At 48.5% G+C, this 21,981-nt stretch overlaps 1 protein-coding gene across 3 annotated transcripts in view; it reads right to left on the bottom strand.

The window, feature by feature from the left end:
• Window positions 1-21,765, bottom strand: part of TNNI3K (TNNI3 interacting kinase) — a 33,552-nt gene extending 11,787 nt beyond the window's left edge. For all 3 annotated transcript variants that reach the window (XM_066193035.1, XM_066193036.1, XM_066193037.1), the window contains exons 1-17: window positions 21,676-21,765; window positions 20,982-21,090; window positions 19,649-19,734; window positions 16,884-16,981; window positions 15,343-15,453; window positions 11,718-11,816; window positions 10,369-10,507; window positions 7,810-7,954; window positions 7,610-7,714; window positions 6,919-7,013; window positions 6,172-6,321; window positions 4,978-5,064; window positions 4,540-4,596; window positions 3,403-3,495; window positions 3,262-3,319; window positions 2,966-3,160; window positions 2,533-2,637 (exon numbers count right to left, since the gene is read on the bottom strand). In XM_066193035.1, the coding sequence (XP_066049132.1) occupies window positions 2,533-2,637; window positions 2,966-3,160; window positions 3,262-3,319; window positions 3,403-3,495; window positions 4,540-4,596; window positions 4,978-5,064; window positions 6,172-6,321; window positions 6,919-7,013; window positions 7,610-7,714; window positions 7,810-7,954; window positions 10,369-10,507; window positions 11,718-11,816; window positions 15,343-15,453; window positions 16,884-16,981; window positions 19,649-19,734; window positions 20,982-21,090; window positions 21,676-21,715 (1,772 nt within the window). In that variant the 5' untranslated portion in view covers window positions 21,716-21,765. The remainder of the gene's footprint in view (window positions 1-2,532; window positions 2,638-2,965; window positions 3,161-3,261; window positions 3,320-3,402; window positions 3,496-4,539; window positions 4,597-4,977; window positions 5,065-6,171; window positions 6,322-6,918; window positions 7,014-7,609; window positions 7,715-7,809; window positions 7,955-10,368; window positions 10,508-11,717; window positions 11,817-15,342; window positions 15,454-16,883; window positions 16,982-19,648; window positions 19,735-20,981; window positions 21,091-21,675) is intronic.
• Window positions 21,766-21,981: the final 216 nt, after the last annotated feature.

Below are 21,981 nucleotides of genomic sequence, written 5' to 3'. Positions count from 1 at the left end.
TCTGAGCCTTGGCTGTCCTGGTCTGAGTCTTGGCTGTCCTGGTCTGAGCCTTGGCTGTCCTGGTTTAAGCCTTGGCTGTCCTGGTCTGAGCCTTGGCTGTCCTGGTCTGAGCCTTGGCTGCCCTGGTTTAAGCCTTGGCTGTCCTGGTCTGAGCCTTGGCTGTCCTGGTCTGAGCCTTGGCTCTCCTGGTCTGAGCCTTGGCTGTCCTGGTCTGAGTCTTGGCTGTCCTGGTCTGAGCCTTGGCTGTCCTGGTCTGAGCCTTGGCTGTCCTGGTCTGAGCCTTGGCTGTCCTGGTTTGAGCCTTGGCTGTCCTGGTCTGAGCCTTGGCTGTCCTGGTCTGAGCCTTGGCTGTCCTGGTTTAAGCCTTGGCTGTCCTGGTCTGAGCCTTGGCTGTCCTGGTCTGAGCCTTGGCTGTCCTGGTTTGAGCCTTGGCTCTCCTGGTCTGAGCCATGGCTGTCCTGGTCTGAGCCTTGGCTGTCCTGGTCTGAGCCTTGGCTGTCCTGGTTTAAGCCTTGGCTGTCCTGGTCTGAGCCTTGGCTGTCCTGGTCTGAGCCTTGGCTGTCCTGGTCTGAGCCTTGGCTGTCCTGGTCTGAGCCTTGGCTGTCCTGGTCTGAGCCTTGGCTGTCCTGGTCTGAGCCTTGGCTGTCCTGGTTTGAGCCTTGGCTGTCCTGGTCTGAGCCTTGGCTGTCCTGGTCTGAGCCTTGGCTGTCCTGGTTTAAGCCTTGGCTGTCCTGGTCTGAGCCTTGGCTGTCCTGGTCTGAGCCTTGGCTGTCCTGGTTTGAGCCTTGGCTCTCCTGGTCTGAGCCTTGGCTGTCCTGGTCTGAGCCTTGGCTGTCCTGGTCTGAGCCTTGGCTGTCCTGGTTTAAGCCTTGGCTGTCCTGGTCTGAGCCTTGGCTGTCCTGGTCTGAGCCTTGGCTGTCCTGGTTTGAGCCTTGGCTCTCCTGGTCTGAGCCTTGGCTGTCCTGGTCTGAGCCTTGGCTGTCCTGGTTTAAGCCTTGGCTGTCCTGGTCTGAGCCTTGGCTGCCCTGGTTTAAGCCTTGGCTGTCCTGGTCTGAGCCTTGGCTGTCCTGGTCTGAGCCTTGGCTCTCCTGGTCTGAGCCTTGGCTGTCCTGGTCTGAGCCTTGGCTGTCCTGGTCTGAGCCTTGGCTGTCCTGGTTTGAGCCTTGGCTGTCCTGGTCTGAGCCTTGGCTGTCCTGGTCTGAGCCTTGGCTGTCCTGGTTTGAGCCTTGGCTGTCCTGGTCTGAGCCTTGGCTGTCCTGGTCTGAGTCTTGGCTGTCCTGGTCTGAGCCTTGGCTGTCCTGGTCTGAGCCTTGGCTGTCCTGGTCTGAGCCTTGGCTGTCCTGGTCTGAGCCTTGGCTGTCCTGGTCTGAGCCTTGGCTGTCCTGGTCTGAGCCTTGGCTGTCCTGGTCTGAGCCTTGGCTGCCCTGGTCTGAGCCTTGGCTGTCCTGGTCTGGGCCTTGGCTGTCCTGGTCTGAGCCTTGGCTGTCCTGGTTTGAGCCTTGGCTGTCCTGGTTTGAGCCTTGGCTCTCCTGGTCTGAGCCTTGGCTCTCCTGGTCTGAGCCTTGGCTGTCCTGGTCTGAGCCTTGGCTGTCCTGGAGCAGCTCCACAGGCTGCAGGGTCAGGCACGGGGCTCCTGGTTCGTTCCACTGCCTCAAGAGCAAGGCTCCCCCTTGGAACAACACAGGTGTGTGGCCTGAAGGCCTGGGCAGGGATGCAGGGATGGGAAGGAGGCTCAGAGGATGGTGGAGGATGCCATTCCGGCCTGCCTGTCGCTCTCAAGGGCTGGCAGAGCTCAGGACCATGTTTTGGCTTTAGCAAAAGGATCATTTTCATCTCCAATCCTGCAATCAGGACAGCTCAGGTATTTCATCCCCTGCTGCTGAAATATGCACAAGGCAGTCTCCATAGCTAGAACAGAAAGAACAGCTTTCCCCTCCACACCCAGAACAGAAAAAACAGCTTTTCTCTCCATAACCAGAACAGAAAAAACAGCTTTTCTCTCCATAACCAGAACAGAAAAAACAGCTTTTTGCCGCAGATACCAAGGACCCAGTGCTCCGCTGGGATACCCCCAAAGAGATGGAGGAGTCCCAGTCCCAGGCAGGATCTCAGCTCCCAGAGGGGAGCAATCAGAGCTGCTGTTGGCTGTACCAAAGGAGCCAAGCAAACCGAGAAACACCGAACTCAGTGACTTTGGGGAAATATTTACAGTAAAAGAGACAAAGCAAAGGACGGAGATAAAGTGAGGCAGGAATGTGACCAAGTGCTCTTTGACAGCAGGTGTTAGGCTGAAACTGAGCATTGGAAAACAGATTCAGAAAAACAAACAGGTGCAGGTAAACACTGTCAGCGACTGCAGACTTCAAGGACAATCACAGTTCAGCAACTGTGACTTGTTGGGGTTTGTGTAAAACCTCTGAGATTATTTTCAGTTGAGTGCTAATGAGACACTGGGGTTGCAGGAGACTGCAGGGTGTCCCTGCTTTGAGCTTTCATGTTGCCTGAATTTTTAGGTTAAAGACAGAAACTGACCTGTTCAAATCCCGATGTATGATGGGCTGTGTGAGGTTGTGGAGGTACTCCATGCCTTTGGCCACATCTACAGCAATGATTAATTTAGACTGCAGATCAAGAATTCTGTATTTCGCAAAAAAATTAAAAGATTACTTGAAGTTAATAGACAGTTGGAAATTGTTCTTATCTGTAAATCATGGAACATTTAAAATCGTTTTGCATAGAAAATGTTACATAATCTATGTAAACTAAATCTGTATACTGCAAAATAACGCATAACAATTCTGTGATAATTTATTAATTTACCTTGTACACTAAATAAACTGAACCAAAGCTCAATATTTTCTAGTGTGTCCCTTTCACTGTTGTCCTGTGCTGAAATGAGTATTTACATCAGCCCAGACTCCCCAAATTCTTCCCAATTCTGTGAGCAGGAGGACGGGGGCAATACCTCTTCTGCTCGTGGAGCAGGGAGAAGAGCGATCCCCCGGAGATGTACTGGGTGACGATGGCAAACTGGCTGGGGTCGTCCAGGCAGGCTCCCACGAACTGGATGACACAGGGGTGGTTCAGGCGGCACAGGATGGAAACCTCACGGCAGAACATGTCCACGTCCGACTTGGAGCAGTAGGTGTTGGCTCGGTAACTTGCAGGTCACAGGAGAGCAAGCAGAAGGCAAAGGTGCCATAAAAGGTGGGCTTCTGAAATACTGCAAACTAGGTCACTGACAAAGGCTGACAAACTCACCGTTTGATGGCAACAATTTTATTTCTGCATCGTCCCTTGTAGACCTTTCCAAAAGACCCTGAAACGGTTCAAAACCAATAAGCTCAGATATGTTTGTTATGAACATCAGTCATCTGAATGAATGCACTTTAGTCCCGGTACCTGAGCCGATAATCTCGTGGAACTCAATCTCAGAGAGCTGGAGGTGGAAGTGTGAAGGCAGCCCAGCCCGGAGGAGGAGGACATCGGCCTTTTCTGCAAGAGAAACACCCACCCTGTTTGTAAAACGTGGGCCAGGGGAGCACCAGGCATAGAAGCACTGAACTACAGAACCCTTGCACAGGGAAAGCTGATTTTCCCTGTAAACTGACTGCTGGTGCTGCTCCCTGCTGCAGCAGAGCCAGTGACAGACACACCCCGGCAGTGCCAGGGCTGCCTCGGGCACTCCTGCCTTTGGCACCTCAGCCATGAGCACCGTCCCACATTCCCAAATTCATCCCTTCCTTCTGCTTAGCCAGTGCTCATTGCTGCTGCAGGGGAGGCTATTCCAGAGCCTCTTGGTGACCTGTGGAATCTGAACTTGGCAACTGAATTTAGTCGTCAAATGTCTCCATCTTGTTGATCTTTTCAGTTTACGACTATAAAGTTTATCAGAATATTTCTAAACAGAGCATTTTGATGGTGCTATGTAAAGGATGTAAGGATTTGATTATATCCAGAGTGAGCATTTAAAGGGGAAAATTGAAAGGACCACACAAAAACCCCCCAAAACCAAACCAAACAACCAAAAACAAACAAACAAAACCCACATTTAAAAAAACCCACAAAAAAAAACCCCACCCAAAAATCAAAACCAAAAGAAGAAGAAATATCTTAAAATACCTTAGAATATTTATCTGAATGTTTCAGCTATATTTGCTTCAGAGTAACACAAATTATTTTTGGAGAGAATTTTTCTTATAATTCGGGCATTTCACTGTGTGATTTAAATGATATTTATTTGCATTCACTCAGAAGTGGGTATTTCATTAGTGTCATTTCACATCACAGCCTTTTTTCACAGAAATAAAAAGAAACACATATTTTTTAAAGTGAATGAAAACACGGCAAATACAGGAACTGTCATTATACTGAGCAACAAAACTAAGTATATTATTTGTTAAAATTAGCCCAGGGAAATGGAACAATGTACCATAAAAAGTCCAGGAATAATGAATCCTGTGTAGGGTGTTCAGGCTGACAAACACACTGGGTAAAAGGACCAGGAAAGTTCACATTTTCCCTTGCCATTGCAAATACCTTTTGTCATGCTTTTAATCTTCCCTAGAGGGGATGGCACTGACACGTAGGAACCGTCTGGAATAAAGAACAGAGTGAAATGACGGAGTTCAATGACAACATAAGTGATGGTGCTGATAAATTAATGAGTCAGTGATGCCAGAAGGAATTAATAACGAAGGGTGAGAGTTCAGATAAACACACCAACACATCTGATGGGAGCTGGCTGGGGCTGCAGCTCATTTTCCTCACCGTACCAGCACAGCAGACTGCGGTGTCATGTGGCTGCAGCCCCAAAAGGAATCTGTGCATGGCCACAAAATGGTGAGCCCCATGACAGTGATTTGTTTTGTGCCAGACAGGACTGACCCAAAGCCCTCTGACACGGTGGAGCACTTCCAGGGATTCCAGCAGTCTTTGGATCAGGCCCTTTGAATAAAACGATTGCTCAGCCCATACCTCCTCCAGGCTGGGAGTATTCATTGCAGGGGGATTCGTCCTGAGGTCTCTTGTAATGCTTCAGGAGGGTCACAATTGCATCGTGACCTAGCAAAGAAAGAGGAAATACAAGGATTTGCAAGTAAATCAAAAAACTTTTTTTTTAAAATGTATTCATAAAAAATCTTGGGATTTTAAAAAAATGTAAAATGTGCCTATAAAATATGCTAAAACATGGTGATGCTAATCTAAACCTACTGGGATTCTTAATTGCAGAAATATGGGCAATTTCAGCCAGTAAAAACAAGCACGTTGTTTTCATGAGTCCACCTACTCCTAAAACGCGAGATGTGGCAAAGGAAAACTCTGCTGCAGAAATCCTGCAATGGAAGGGGACAATAGTCCTCAGTGGGCCTGACAAGGAAAACCAGTGCCTGTAAACACTCTTTTTGTAGCCCTAACCCAGAGGAGTTTGTACACCTATTGCTGCAGATGGGACCTGCCCTTGCCCCTGCCCCTTGGGAGGCACCAGCTGGCAGTGGGGCCACTGCTCTGGTGTTTGATGCACAAAACTGCCTGGCAGCAGTTAAAATCCTTTCCTGAACCTTTCCAAGGTGGGTTTTCCTTCAGTAATTTCATATGTATTATTTTGCCAATAATCAGGTTTTGAAAAGCCTTGCCAACTCATAGTTTTAATATCTTACAGTCACTCTCACCATAAAAGGCACTGCAGGGGAATGTCCCAGGAGTTCAGACTCGGGAACAAGACAGGAGCTGCTGGCTGGCTGTACATGCAGAACAGTGGAACAGGAACCATGGAAGACGCCTCACTTGTGTCCATAATTGCAAGAATTCAGGATTACTGACTGATTCCTGGTTCCTCAGAATGCTCAGCAATAAAATGAGAACCCCTGTGCATGCCAGAGGAGAGCAGCCCTTGCTGCACAGGCTGCGTGTCTCCTGTTTTAGCAGCACAGAAACACTCCTTTTCTTCAGTTTGTGCTGGACTAAACTGGCGTTTCACAGAGATCTGAGATGACAAACGGAAGGGCAGGGGTGTGTAACACTTTGTGTCATTCCCTGGGGCGGGATGGTGGGAGCTCTGCCTGCAGGCACTGGCAGGTTGATTTGCAGCTTTATCTCCTTCCCATGCCGCCCTCTCCTTCCTGCAGAGCTCCTGTGGCTTTTGCAGCAGAAACTAGAAAATGGAAATACCTTTCTCATAAGCCCACATCAGGCAGGTCTGCTCATCCTTTTCTCCACTGGACCTGCTGGGATCACAAGCTACAAGGTTCATGTCAGCTCCGTTGTCCAGCAGGAACTGCACAAGGCGAATGTGGCCGTGGTAGCAAGCACAGTGCAATCCTGGAACATCAGAGAGGTGTGGGGAGCACAGCTGTCAGAACACGGCAGCAGGACTGCAGCAACACCTGTAAGGTGCAAATTGAGCTCCTCAATGAATAAATATGTTGTCAAAAAGATACCTGAGGCAAGAAGTGAAAATTAAACATTCGGGCTGCAAGAACCAATCTATTGCCTCTGCACAATGTGCCACCATTTACTCTGACCCCTGTAAACCACATTTAACAGCTCTGTGTGTGAGAAAACGCAGGTGGAGACAAAGGCAGCTGTGTGTAGTGGGGACAGAAAGGTGTGCAGCCCTTCCGACACTACATTCCAGAAGCCACTCTCCTTGCAGAATAATTTTGAACTTGGAAACTTCAGTGTGGGAGGAACAGTTTACACCAGGTTTTGCTGCTCATATACACCCTAATGAGCCTGATGCATCCTCACTGAAGTCTTATCACTTCTGTGCCTCCTGTAAAAGTATTTCAAGAAAGCTGTGCTCTGTCTGAAAGGCACTTGGGTGCTGGAATTTCCCTGGAAATCCTGATGGCACGTGGCCCCACAGTATTTTGGTGCTGGTGTGTACCTCATACACAGTGAGTATGATGATGTTACCTGTGTGCCCATCTCTCCCCTGGTGATTGATGCTTACAACGTTCTGGTCAAGAAGAAACTTGACAAGTTCTATGTTCTTCCCGTAGGTGCAAGCACTGCAGATGTAAAGGGAGTGGTGAGTGCTATAGCCCAGAAAAGAAGTACTTTGGGTAGCCAAAACTTTACAAAGAATTACACAGAGATAAAAATGCAGTGAGAAAGGATCATTAGAAATGTGCAAATGAGTGTTTAACCCACCAGAGCATATTAATTTTTATTGTTTCAGTAACATTCTAATTGTTGCTGAATCACCGAATTTCGCAGCATTGTGCAAACAGCCCGTGTTGCAAAGTGCCCCTTAAATTGCCCTTTACAAAGTTCCAGCATGCCAACCAAACCATGTTCTGCCACCTGGTCTCTCACCCAGAGTACCTGGCTCCAGCAGACATCCAGGTGGAACGAGCCCTGACCTCAGCCCCCAGCCTGGCCAAGGAGAGGAACCAGGTGCTGGTGAACCTGATTTTCACTGCCTGGTTCTGCCTCTTGCTTCATGCTCTGTCATGTATCCCATGACAGAAACTCACCCTCGCTGTGCAGCCCCCTGCTCGCTCTGCCCCTCCCCTGGTGCTGGTGAGACCTGTGTAATTTTGGGAGTTGTGCTGCACACACGTGTAAGTGGAGCCCTACTGACAGTGGCATTTGAACACCTCACCTGTGGAAAGCTGTTTCGCTGAAGATATTTTCCTTAGTGAGACTTTCTGTTCCTGAGAGCTGGATTATTTCCTTGACAACTTCAAACTTCCCATTGTAACAGGCACTGAGGAGGAAGCCAGTACAGAGGTGTCAGCAAAACCAAGCCCCAAACCTTCCCCGAGCGCCAAACCTGCCCAGCAGCTGCCCCGGGGCACTCACAGGTGCAGAGGGGTGTCTCCATAGATGTTCACCACGTGGGGCTGCACCTCGAAGCTGCTCTGCAGTAAGAACTTCACAATGTCATGGTGCCCAAACCGAGAGCAGAAGTGCAGGGGCACATGATCCTCGTTGTCCTGAGCATTCACTGCCGGTCACCCAGAAAGAGACCACAGAAAAGATTTTACCCTTAGCACAGTGTGCCTGAGATTGTTTCGGATATTTAATAGAATTTTATGTGCTGTGTGTATGCATTTTGAAACCTCCTGGAAAAAAATATTTGTGGATGTATTTGTTTACAATTGAAATTTCTGTGATCTTTTGCACATCGAACCCACATTGCTCTGTGCCATCTGCAGTGCACTGTCAGGGTGATTTTCTGAACTTGGGGCATCACTGGTTTCTTCCAGCTGCATAATTATTGAGTCTTTTGACTAAGGTTTCCATGAAGGAACCGTGAGTTACAAAGGCCCTTTTGAAAGAGCAATTTTGAAGCAAAAGCAAGATAATAACAACTTCAACAGGGAACGTCCAGGCAGCACAGGACTGCCGGCATCTGCCAGCTGCAGCAAAATATTTCAGGGGCACTTGCACAATGTCCCTGGGGGATCTGCAGGTGGGAGTGTGGGGGACTGGCAGCTGTTGTGGGGCACACCCATGCCAGGGATGCTGCCGGCTCACGGGACAATCGCTGCAGCTTTGGGCTAACTCACATCATGTTAAAAGAAACAGTTCAAGTCTGTGACCCCAATTACTGCTCTGCACTGAGCAGTGCCAGATTTATTCAGGTTCTTTCCCCAATTCCTTTCATTCCTGGGCACTAAAGACTTTTCCTCTGCTGCTGCATTTACAGCAAGTTTCAAAGTGTGCTACTTTGAGAGCAAAAGGCTTCCCGCTTCCAGGCTCCCTTTTCTTTCTTTCTGTGCTGAAGATTCTGAGTTTAAAGAAAAGGACCTGAAATGGTGCCCCAGATTCTTTCCTTTTGGAATAAACTCTTTAACAGAGAGCAAGCCTCCCACTGCCTTGTCATGATGAGAGAACGTCTCTTTCCCCCCCCCCTTTGTTATGGTTATATCAGCTCAGTGCACGCACATGGAGGCTGAAACACCCTGAGCTCGCTGCTGAAAACAGCACGCACAGACCTGACCATGCCGCTCCTCTCTCTGCCTTTTTTTCTGCATGAGGAGGATGTGTGATTGCAGGCAGGACCCACAGAGAGCATGGCAAATTGATGTATTAAAGAGCAGTACGTTTCCAAGCAATGTGCTGTTACTTCCCAAAATCATTTCTGTCTCTTGCTCTGAGGATAAGAAATTAAATTGTAAATAATTTGAAATTTGCTCAGTATTTCACAGAATCATAGAACGGCCTGGGTTGGAAGGGACCCTGATCTTTAAGGTCCCTCCCTGTGGGCAGGGACACCTCCCACTGTCCCAGGCTGCTCCAAGCCCTGTCCAGCCTGGCCTGGGACACTGCCAGGGATCCAGGAGCAGCCACAGCTGTGTCAGGGCCTGCCCACCCTCACAGGGAAGAGTTTTTTCCTGGTGTTTAATCTAACCCCATGCTCTGTCAATTCCCCTTGTCCTGGCACTCCAGGCCCTTGCAGGTGTTCTCTCTCCACCTTTCTTTAAGGCTCCCCTCATGTACAGGTAAGAATCTCTGCACCGATAATCACAACATGCCTGAGGTGTGACCTCTGAGTTGTGATATTTGTGTGCCAGTGTGGGATGGGCACACCTGTGGCACAGGTGTCACAGCAGTGGGGGCATCAGGCTGGAGTGGGGCACACTTTGTGCCTTCATCTGAAACAGCAAAAGCAGAGGGAGCAGAGCAAGAGGAAGAACCCAGCAGAACCACCAGCTGCACACTGACATTAGTCACAGCAGAAAACACTTTAAATATTACATTCACGCAGAGTACAAGCAATGAAGTGCCATGTCCCAGCCCCAGTGACATCACTGTGAGGCCACCTGGACAAAGAGCCCACACAACGCCCAAACATGCTCAGAGACTTTTGTATCTGCCCAGCCCACCAAATCCTCACACAGGCAATTTCTCAGACAGAAAATGTCCCACAGTGAAGAGTGGGGAGCTTGTGGAGCATCATAAATCATGTGCTAAAAAATCCCCTTTTCTGTGGAATTTTGACCTCCATATGAATTATTTTAAATTACTTGCTGCATAATTTTGACTTAAAACCTTCTCCCCTTCTCCCGTAGCTCATTCACTAGCTCTCTGTGCATTTGAGTCACTTTGACCACAGATCTCCACCACATGGCCACATGTTCCCTGCCTGGATCAGAGTATAAATAATGAGCCACCTCTGTATATTAATCTTAATTTTGTTTTCCACCCCTTTTTCAACTCTACCTTATTACTGAAAACAGAGTAAATGTGAGATGACAAACCAGCACACTTAACCAAGGAAGACTCTCCAGCTGCTCTTTTCTTGTTTCAGTTGTCCAAAGATGACACACAGACACGCATACAAGGAGTATGTGATAGGAAGCTAAGGCTCTGTCTAGAAAACACAACATTAAAGATGATTTTTAAATATCTTACCGTCAGCTTTGCTTCCCTCTTCCATCAAAAGCTTTGTGATGTTGAGAAAGCCTTTGGCAGCAGCCAGATGGAGAGGTCTGTCCCCAACTTCTCCACTGGCGTTCACGTCGGCTCCAAACTTCAGTAAGAGGTGGGTTACCTAAATTTGTAATTGAGGTTACTTAAAATATCACATGAAAACTTTGAGAAAACCAGATGCAGTATTGCATTGGGTAACACTGTGCGTGAGCCTCTCCGTAAAGTTAAAACAGGGAGAAGGGATTCAATAGAAAACTCATTTTTAAGTTACAGGTCTATAAAAATATAAAAAATACTCCAAAGCAAGCTCACGTTCATTCTGACAAACATTCTCTGTGGTGAAGGGACACCAGCCCCGTTTGTCTGAATGCAGGGGGAAATGTGCCACTGAACAACAGAGCCACTATGATTCCAACAGAAGCTGTTTATCGTTCACACTTCACGGCAGATACAGATTCTGGCTCTGCTGTCCACCTGGGCATCTCTGGGTTGGCCGAGCTGCTTCTCCCTGAGGCAGGCACTCATCCTTCAGGACACCCAGCTGGTCAATGTCCATCCACACCTTGTGCTCCCCCGACCTAGGGTTTGCATTTTTTGCGGGCATTCTCTCAGGCTCTTTTCTTATTTTTGATCCTGATGTTGTCTCAGTAATCCTGAAGAATCCTGAGAGCTCTAACAACAAAGCTGCGGGTGGTTTGATAACATTGCTCACAACCAGTTTGGCTGGTGCATCAGGCCGGCCTGTTATACAGACACATCGCTACATCTGAATGGCCCCTTGATAGCACAGGGTTAAAATGTTTCTACAATCATGGGAACTGTCTACAATAGATTCAGGGGAGGTGGAAAAAAGGCTGGGCCTGGATAGGCCTGGGAAGGAACCAAAACTACGCAGGCCCTGGAAACAAAGGTTGAGTTTTGTCTTTACCAGATCATGTACAGAAGAAACCGCACCTGCATAATCACCATATGATAAATGATATGATTGATAATTGTAATGATTGTTTGGTGATGGGATATGATTATTATCTTAAACAAGAATCACGAGAAATGATATTTGGGGGGGCCTGATGAAAACTACAGAATTCCTACAGTAGAACAACATGGGTTTAATAATTAATATGTAGTTATATAACCAAAGGGCATAAAAACATGTCAATCTCTAATCCATGTCGGAGTCAGATTTGGGTCTGTACCCTGTACCCCTGATCCCCAGAGCTCTTCAACAAAAGCACCTGCATATAACCATCCCGTGATCGTGTGTTTCAAGGCTAACACCATCAGCATGACACAGGAACACCCAAGGCAGGTGTGAAGGTGCCCCCGGGTACCTGCTCGTGGCCGTAGTAGGCGGCGATGTGCAGCGGGGTGAAGAACACGGCGTCCTGCACGTTCACGTAAGCCCCGTGCTGCAGCAGGATGTCCACAGCCTGCCGGGAAAACAGCGGGACACGCCACTTTAAACCACCACGTGCACATTATATCTGCTCAGCTGGTGACACGGGACTTCGAAACCTCACGCCTCCGGTTTTAAACGAGTCAAACAGCCCCAGACAAAGGAGTTGTAAAGGTGCAGAGCTGCGTACGGCGTGTAAAAGCGATTAACTTACAGTACTTGAACTGAACACTGAATGTCACTGATGCTTTATAAATGAGCCTGAAAACCGGTGTGCCACCAAAAAACCTGATTTACGAAGTAAGAGGCACAGAAATGGCTGTCTGCATATTCTCAGAACAACCTTTAATTTTCTTTTAGCCGTTATGAACAAAGATCTGTAAACATATCTGAGTTTTTAGAAGTGAAAAAGCCACACAAAATGAAAGATCCTTTTAAATTCAAATGTGCGAAGGTAAATCCTCAAACATGGAAAGATTTATTTGTATTTTAGAAGATAAGAGCTCTTTGGCTTCAATAAATAACCCTAAGTGTTTTCTTTCAAATTTCTACTTTGTTTTTGGTCCTTCAGGAGGGCCGTGTGTTTCTGGAAAGCGACGAACTCCCAAGAAACGCCTTGCTGCACAGCTGCCAAAATGAATGAAACCACTTTGGGTTCTACACTGAAGCACGAGGGAGTCTTTGGGCACACGAAGGGCCGGGGCCAGGGGTTCCTTCAGAAGTTCTGCACATCAGTCTGATGGGTGCAGAGTTTTGAATGTCACGACGTGAAGGACACTGGGCCCTGAGGCAGCACAGGGCAGAGGTGGGACTGCAGGGCTGAGCAGGATGGGGCAGGGGCAGCTCCTGCACGGTGCTGTTGTCACCGGTGCCTGCCCACGGAGAGCCCCTGGAGGACGGCAGCCCATGGCAGCTGTAACGATGCTCTCACACGAATGTCACCTGCTCTCAGCTGAGACCCCCAAATCACGGCAAACGTGCAGCAGCAAGGACACTCAGCTCAATCTTGCAGCTCTCCGGTGCTCAGAGAACACAAACTCTTCCCAGGCAACATCAGCTTACAGGGATTGGTCCTTTACACAATCTCCATTATTCTTTTCTCATAGGACGAAGACATTTTCGGCATCAAGTCTGTGCCCTGACATACATAATTGTGCCCATTTCCCGTTAGTTTGAACCATTTTTCTCTGGCATCAGCTACGATTTCCCCTGGAGGCAGCACTGCAGGGCCCAGTCTGGTTTTTGCCATGGGTGGAGGCTCTGCAGCCTCGTGGAATGCTCTCAGTGCTGTGCCACTCTCACTGTGATCCCCTCTCCCCCTTTATGTACAGTCACAATGTCCCTTGCTAAATGTCACGTGGGCTGGCATCCCTTTGCTGTGCATCCTTTTACTGCCAATCTCAAAAAAGCATTTCGCCACATGATAAAAATCTTCAGAGAGACCCCCTGAGATCTCTGGAGAAGCTGCTGGCTCTTCTATCAGCCAAAGGACAGCTCAGCAACAGGCACTCACAGCATGGGTGGGAATAAGCTCCGGTAGTAAATAAAGAACACACTCAATTATTTAGTCAACACAACTGATTCCCTCCACTGTGTTTCCCACGTCTGGCCAATTTTCAATATCTTGGTGGGCCAGAGGTGGGAACACAGAGCCAGCCAGGGATTTAATGGTTTGGTGGCTTTCAAATGATTAACTTAAGACATTTTCCAGCAAACTACCATGATAAAACTGAAGTTGTGGCTGTTGTCTCTGAAAAGATTTGTTTGGCCCTGTAGCTTTTACACTAATGTGACTGAAACGTCTTTGGATCAGCCTGGTTTTAATCTGGCCATGAACTGTGAGGCTGTAACACATTCAGGGACGTGACCATAACTCCAGTTCTCCTTAAACTCCTTGGGAACTGGAATTCAAAAATTTAGATTCATCTAGAGGCTTTCAAGGTGGATCTTGATGATGAAAAAACTGTGTTGAGTGATGTGGATCCGTCCCTGATGATGAACATAGAACTGGATGGGTTTTGACACATTTTGCAGGCTGTAGCAATGGCAGCCGTGCTTGCTGCTTTGTGATCTCCTGATAAATAGAATTTTGTGTGCTGTGCTAAGCAAGCTCCACTCAAGTGTAAATGATGAGAGGGGTACAGAGACAGGCTTGATAGTCTCTCAGACAAGATATCTTTCCAGGAAAGAAAAAAGGAGTCTTAGAAAGCTCTGAAAGCTGTCAGAGGCATCACAAGTAGGAGGCTTTGCTGGAGGGATGTGCAAGGATAGAAATACTTCAGAAACCAAGGAGAAAAAAGAGAGAGATTTTTATCCTCAGGAGACAGACAGTGAAGGTGAGGCTTGTAACCCAGGGGACATTCCCAAGCTGCAGGGAAAGCAGCTGGGTGGGCTGGGCAGAGGCAGCCAGCAGCAGCCCCGTGGGGTTCACAGCCTGCAGAGCAAGGGGGACTAATGCTTCCCTTCCCCTTGTACAACCAAATGTTACCTCAAAACACTACTTTAAACAACTTGCACCATAGTCTTACTTTGCAATTTTTTCTTGAAGTTCCCTTACAAAAGGTTTTTTCAGAAGTCTTTTGAACACTCAAGTCAATGATGTTCACTTCAAAGACAATTAATTAAGCCACTCTGAAAGTTAGAAGGAGCCAACAAAAAACCCCATGAGACAGACATAAGGACTTTGTGTTTTGAAAAAGGGCAAGGGATAAAACCACATTCTTATAAATGTGGAATCATGAAAAAATGATTCTGTGTTTCCACAAGTATTAATGAAATCGTGGACAAAACGAGCTGCTTTATCTGGCAGAGGAACTTCTAAGCTGGCTGAAAATTTCACAGCTATGTGAAGAAGGAAAGCAAGAACTTGGACTATAAATCCTTGGTTCCCAGAGCAGCAGATGAACCAAGCAAGTTATGTGGAGTCCCACTCCATTTGTGGAGATGCTTCTGATACAGAGCTGATCATTCCCAAGGAAAAATAAGGAACTTTCCAATACTACCAACAGTTTATTTCTCACTGAGGTATCACAACCCATCCTTGTTGGGTTGTGAGCACCATATCCCCAGCAGGAGCTCGGGGCGTGGGAGCAAGAGCTGATCTGCCTTTGGCATTTACAGAAAAAGGCCCAGGTGTTTCAGGAATTACTTGAAACCCCAGAGTGCTCAGGGAAGGCCACTTGGTACTGTCCACAGAGGAGACATTAAATACCTGTGAGTGAGACCCTCCCAGAGTCAGGGCTCGGGTTAACAGCTCCACCATCATTCTGCACAGATCTATTAGAATCCAAGAATCATCAAGGTTGGAAAAGACTCCAAGACCTATGGAATCCAGCCTTTGATCTGTGTCCTTAGTGCACGTTTGTTCAGTGTAAAAATAAATGCACAGATGTGATTTTCCCAAAATGCAGGAAAAAAAAAAAGTCCAGCTGTACTCAACCAGTTCCGAATTTTGTTTTGAACGACATCAACGTAAACCAGAATGACCGGCCAATATGAGCCCTCCCCTGTCCAGTCCCGCACAGCCCAAGACAGACAGACAGACAGACAGACAGACACACCTGGTGGTGGCCGGCGATGGTGGCGACGTGCAGGGCAGTCAGCGCCCCGTAGCCGACCTGTTGGATGTCAGCCCCGCCGTGCAGCAGCGCCGTCAGCAGCTCCGCGTTGTCCTGCAAACACGGATTTAACCCGCCTCATGCCCGGGGAGCAGCCCCAGCCTCGGCCCCTGGGCTGTGACACTGGGACACCTCGAGCTGTGACACTGTGACCTCCATGCCTGTGACACTGTGTCACCCCTGGCTGTGACACTGTGACACCCTGGGCTGTGACACCCCTGGGCTGTGACACTGTGACACCCTGGGCTGTGACACTGTGACACTGTGACACCCCCGGCTGTGACACTGTGACACCCTGGGCTGTGACACCCCTGGGCTGTGACACTGTGACACCCCCGGCTGTGACACTGTGACACCGTGACACCCCGGCTTGTGACACTGTGACCCCTCTGCCTGTGACACTGTGACCCCTCTGCCTGTGACACTGTGTCACCCCCGACTGTGACACTGTGACACCCCCGGCTGTGACACTGTGACACCCCTGGGCTGTGACACTGTGACACTGTGACACCCCGGCTTGTGACACTGTGACCTCTCTGCCTGTGACACTGTGTCACCCCCGGCTGTGACACTGTGACCCCTCTGCCTGTGACACTGTGTCACCCCCGGCTGTGACACTGACACCCTGGGCTGTGACACTGTGACCCCTCTGCCTGTGACACTGTGTCACCCCCGGCTGTGACACTGTGACCCCTCTGCCTGTGACACTGTGTCACCCCGGGCTGTGACACTGACACCCTGGGCTGTGACACTGTGACACCCCCGGCTGTGACACTGTGTCACCCCTGGGCTGTGACACTGTGTCACTCCCAGCTGTGACACTGTGTCACCCCTGGGCTGTGACACTGTGACCCCTTGGGCAGTGACACTGTGACACTCTGGGCTGTGACACTGTGACCCCCTGCCTGTGACACTGTGACACCCCCCGGGCTGTGACACTGTGACCCCTTGGGCAGTGACACTGTGTCACCCCGAGCTGTGACACTGTGACCCCCTGCCTGTGACACTGTGTCACTCCCGGCTGTGACACTGTGTCACCCCTGGGCTGTGACACTGTGACCCCTTGGGCAGTGACACTGTGGCACTCCGGGCTGTGACAGAGAGGGACCGGCCCCGGGGCTCACGGTGTCACCAGGGGCTGGGGAAGTTCTGGCCCCGGGACCAGAGCTGCTTCTCTCCTGCCGTACTGAAGCCTGGATGGTGACCAAGCCTCTGTCCTGATTTTCCGGTGGCACTGACAACTCTGTTATCCTGAGTTCCGCTGGATGTTCCCATCAGTGATCCCAGAGCAATGTCCCACCCATGGATGACACTACAGCAGCACACGCTGTGATTCCTGTGCGTGGGCTCTTTTCCTACGCACCACAAATGTGGAATTTGTATTTGCACCTGAAATAATGACTACAGGGCTCATCTAGACAGTTCAGACAAATCGGTTGCTCAGTTCTGATTTCCTGTCATCAATTCTACTTAAAATAATTTACCTTATAAGCTGCCAAGTGAAGAGCTGTAAATCCATTTCTCGTTAGTCTGGATGGGCGCAGCCCTTTCAGCATGAGAGTCCTGATGTGTGATTTGTTGCCTTTAGAGAGAGAGGTGGAAAAAGAGTCAGGAAAGAACATGTAGATGAGGTAAGAAGCTCCTGTGTGAGTTTGAAAGCAGAGAGACAGATATCTCGACTGCTGACCTGAGGCAAGTAATAAAATCTATCTTTTGAAAGGTGGAAATGATGAGGTTGATGGGAATACCTCGTTGACCAGGACAGTTGTGGGTCTGGCCACGTACCAGCTCACTGTTTGTTCACACTTTAATGAGGATTTGGTGAGGGTAGCCGAGCTTCTAGAGAAGAAGACTCCTCTTTTAACATCCAGACCACGCTGCAGAGAGAACCAGAAGCTGCTTCTGGAACCCCTGGTTCCTCAGCCACTGAGCTCCTTTGCCACCCCAGAACTGGAGCACTGCTCTCCCCACACGGGACATCCTTACAAGGAGGCTCATTTTGGGGAGTGGGCCCATTAATGTGGTCCAGGCAGCAGCTTTGCTCCGACCTTTTCGATGCACAGTGAATAAATAATAACATAAATTCAATAAATTCATCTGCCTTCTGAATGCTTGGACAGTAACCAAGGACAATGTCAGAGCCAGTAGCTCTTTGCCCTCCTCCAAGTGTTCACAGGACTAATAATGAGTGTGTGTTTTCTTAAACTTCCTCTCAGCTACCCCAACTGCTCTGATGTTCCCATTATTGATGTCATCTTTGGACAGGATCTTGCACTTGAAAATGACAATTAAAGATCCCCTCATTTTCCAGTGGTGCAGGATCAGGTTGTTCCTGGTGGTGAACATCTAACTAAGGTTGATAAAATCATTTCTGCATGTCATTAGTCAGCACTTTGCAGAGCTGAAACCTCAGGGCAGAAGTCTCTTTGCCTGTCTCAGCCAATTGCTGCTGAAAATTGTAAAACAAGAGCAAAGCAAGTGCATGAACTAGGACTTGCTGTGGATAACAGAGCAGCTGTGTGGATCCACGTGGAAAATCCCTCCATTAGTATGTTTTTATGAGCATCCCAGAACACATCTTGCCCTCTTCCCTTGTGTATTCTGATCTGCTGTCTGGAAAAGCCCCATCAGCTGACGTTTGTCACTAAAGCATTTCAGTAATTCCTCTTTTAACCAATGTGAAATAAAATGCAGATATTTTCATTACAGTAGAAAAGGTGGTGATGTGAGTACAGCAAGGTGCTGCTCCAACAAGGTCCCTGTCCTGGAGCCTGAGCCATGGACAGAATCCAGAAATGTGGAGCCAGAAATGCCCTGTGGTGAGTCTGGATTAAGGAATGCACACAGCAGCAATTTTAGATGAGAGGAACACCTGCAGTAAATCACGCTGCATCACCAAGCAGGACTCTGGTCAGACTGAGGGATCAGATCCTCTGGGGTTCTGTGTAACTCGCTTCATCCTCTGGCAGTGCAGCTCAGAGTGATGCTGGGAGCGCTCCTCCAGCTGAGAAATTCCCTGGAAGCAGAGTCCTGCTGGCAGCCAGGACAGGTCAGTGACTGTCCCAGGTGTTCCACTGCAGGTACAGTCCTGCTGGACAGGTCAGTGACTGTCCCAGGTGTTCCACCGCAGGTACAGTCCTGCTGGACAGGTCAGTGACTGTCCCAGGGGTTCCACCGCAGGTACAGTCCTGCTGGACAGGTCAGTGACTGTCCCAGGTGTTCCACCGCAGGTACAGTCCTGCTGGACAGGTCAGTGACTGTCCCAGGTGTTCCACCGCAGGTACAGTCCTGCTGGACAGGTCAGTGACTGTTCCAGCTGTTCCACCGCAGGTACAGTCCTGCTGGACAGGTCAGTGACTGTTCCAGCTGTTCCACCGCAGGTACAGTCCTGCTGGACAGGTCAGTGACTGTCCCAGGTGTTCCACCGCAGGTACAGTCCTGCTGGACAGGTCAGTGACTGTCCCAGGGGTTCCACCGCAGGTACAGTCCTGCTGGACAGGTCAGTGACTGTCCCAGGGGTTCCACCACAGGTACGGTCCTGCTGGACAGGTCAGTGACTGTCCCAGGGGTTCCACCGCAGGTACAGTCCTGCTGGACAGGTCAGTGACTGTCCCAGGGGTTCCACCACAGGTACGGTCCTGCTGGACAGGTCAGTGACTGTCCCAGGGGTTCCACCGCAGGTACGGTCCTGCTGGACAGGTCAGTGACTGTCCCAGGTGTTCCACTGCAGGTACAGTCCTGCTGGACAGGTCAGTGACTGTCCCAGGTGTTCCACCGCAGGTACAGTCCTGCTGGACAGGTCAGTGACTGTCCCAGGGGTTCCACCGCAGGTACGGTCCTGCTGGACAGGTCAGTGACTGTCCCAGGGGTTCCACCGCAGGTACAGTCCTGCTGGACAGGTCAGTGACTGTCCCAGGTGTTCCACTGCAGGTACAGTCCTGCTGGACAGGTCAGTGACTGTCCCAGGGGTTCCACCGCAGGTACAGTCCTGCTGGACAGGTCAGTGACTGTCCCAGGGGTTCCACCGCAGGTACAGTCCTGCTGGACAGGTCAGTGACTGTCCCAGGGGTTCCACCGCAGGTACAGTCCTGCTGGACAGGTCAGTGACTGTCCCAGGGGTTCCACCGCAGGTACAGTCCTGCTGGACAGGTCAGTGACTGTCCCAGGTGTTCCACCGCAGGTACAGTCCTGCTGGCAGCCAGGACAGGTCAGTGACTGTCCCAGGGGTGTCCCCTGTCCCCACACCTACCCCCACACACGCAGCACAGGTGCAGCAGTGACAGCCCGCTCTCCGTGCGGTAATTCAGGTTCACTTTGCAGAAGGCCTCGTCGGAGCTGAAAAAGGCATTTTACAGATGATTACTTCCTTCATCTTTCAGCAGAGCTTCTTGCACGTGGGAAACATTTAAAAGAGAAATCTCAATGTAATTTTTTTGAGGCAAGAGGCTGAATTTATACCCAGTTTGCAATCTGTAAATCTAGAAATACTTTACTGCTATCAGGTTCAGCGGTCCAGATTTATTGTTTTCTGAGAATTCCTGCTATGCAATCACAATATATACATTCTAAATTTATCTGAACTAGGAGAAGTAAGAGGAAAGACTCCTTAAAAATATAGACAATCCATACAAACTCAGCTTCTGTATTAATGCAATAATACCTAAGAAGTATTTTTAAAAGGTGTGCATTGATTTGAAAATGGTGAGTAGAACATGCATAGAGCAGGGGCCATCCTGCTAAATGAAAATAATAACCAGGAAAAGCCCACCAAAAAGTGAGTTTATACTCCCCAAATGAGATCATGGGGACAGTGATCACTGTGCTCGCTTACAAGTTGTCAAATGAGACAACACTTGGACATTTTTTTGTCATCGAGCCTTGCGAGTTTCCTTCAGCACAGACTGATTTGTTATGGATCCATCAAACACTCTAAGTAATTACATTTATTGAAAACTAAACTCACCTGCAGTTAATATTTCTTTGGAGAATCTCAATTTCGGCCTGCCCACAGAAGTTTGGGATTTTCCATTCAGTACCAGCCCACCCATGACCCTGATTTTGCAGAACACGGATTTACATAACTATAAACCCACCCTCAGGGAGGAGCAACCATTAAACATATTTAACAAGGTCACACACACAGAGAAAAGTTCAGTTGTGTGAGCCTGTGTGTGAGCATGTGCTGTCCTGAGAAAACCAGGACAATCCTGACTCTGAATCCACTGCTTCTGTGTTTGCTTACCCTGGTACACTTCAGCAATATTCCTGGCTGCAGAAACACGTCAGCAAAACTGAAAAGTGCACAGCAAAATCAGACACTGTACTAGAGGTAATTATTTTACCAAAGTATACAGGTGTTGGTTGTAAAATATTTGCATTAATAATCAGCAGCCACTAATTTTGGTGCTCTGCTGTGGGGCTCTGCCCAGCACTGTCATGACGTATTCCCAAAAATAGACATAAGGAATGTGCATTCCATACATGAGAAACTGTCCATATAAAACACCTGGAACTGAAAATACTGTTTTATAGCAAATAATCATTTTAAAGTAATCAGTGAACAGATCCACAGAATATTCTACCTGAAAACATGCTTTAACTCTGCCAGCTCCTTTTCCTTGATTTGCAGGTCGTCCTCCAAGCGCTCCGTGACCGTGGCATAGGATTCACTGACTTTCTTCTTCCATTCATCTGCAACATAAACTCCCAATTGATAAAACGCTCCAAAGCACAAAAATCACAATGTTCCAGTAACCAAAACACTTGATTTTTAAACATCGATTGTACAATTTCACAAAAATGTCTATTAAAGTTTAAAATATTACAGCCATTAAATTGTTCCTGCTGCAGCCAATGCAGAAAAATATACAAGGATTTCAGAGACAGTGCGTATGTATAGACCCTTACCAGAAATATTTTAATATTAAATAGTATTCAAGAGAAAACTTAAAGCTCAGGTTACATTTGTTAGCTCTTTTTTCCTCAACAGACACGCAGCAGAAAAAGATAGGAGATTTAAAGGTTTTTCTCATGAAGTATGAGTTAAAACAATATAGTATACAAGTTATTATGATCTTATATAATTGCCCAAATAAATTTAGTTCAGTAGCATTTTTGGCTTGTCTTCTTTCTCAGCCGGTGTCTGGGTTAAGTCAAGAACAATACCTGAGCCTTGAACTCAAGAGTAAAGCAGGAATGAGTTATCTCCTGAAACACCATTTGCTCCTTGCCGAGGGATGGATGGCACACTGCCTGTAAAAAAGTGACATTAGTTACCCGTGCAAGTCTGGGTTGGTCTAGATTTATAATTTCCCATTTGTCCAATATATCTTCTTTGTTTCAGCAAAGTTCTTGCAGTAATATGACTCCCTGTTCAGGGGCAGTGACAGTCCTGCTGAAAAATACTTGTGATAGTCCCTGTCTAAAAATAAACCCTGTGCCAAGAGGAATGTCACGCAACAATAGCATGGAGAGAAACAGCCTGTGCCGCCCACGGGGCGAAAGCCACAGAAACACCCACTCAGCCTGCCCAAAAGTCTCCCGCTCATTCCCACACAAACACTTGCCTTCACCTGCTGAACA

This window comes from Chamaea fasciata, unplaced genomic scaffold (genome assembly GCF_029207755.1).
Source record: "Chamaea fasciata isolate MVZ Bird 193981 ecotype frontalis unplaced genomic scaffold, bChaFas1.0.hap1 SCAF_10, whole genome shotgun sequence".
Classification (NCBI taxonomy): domain Eukaryota; kingdom Metazoa; phylum Chordata; class Aves; order Passeriformes; family Sylviidae; genus Chamaea; species Chamaea fasciata.
Note: the sequence above shows the minus strand (reverse complement) of the source record. Positions and strands in the feature narration are given on the sequence as shown.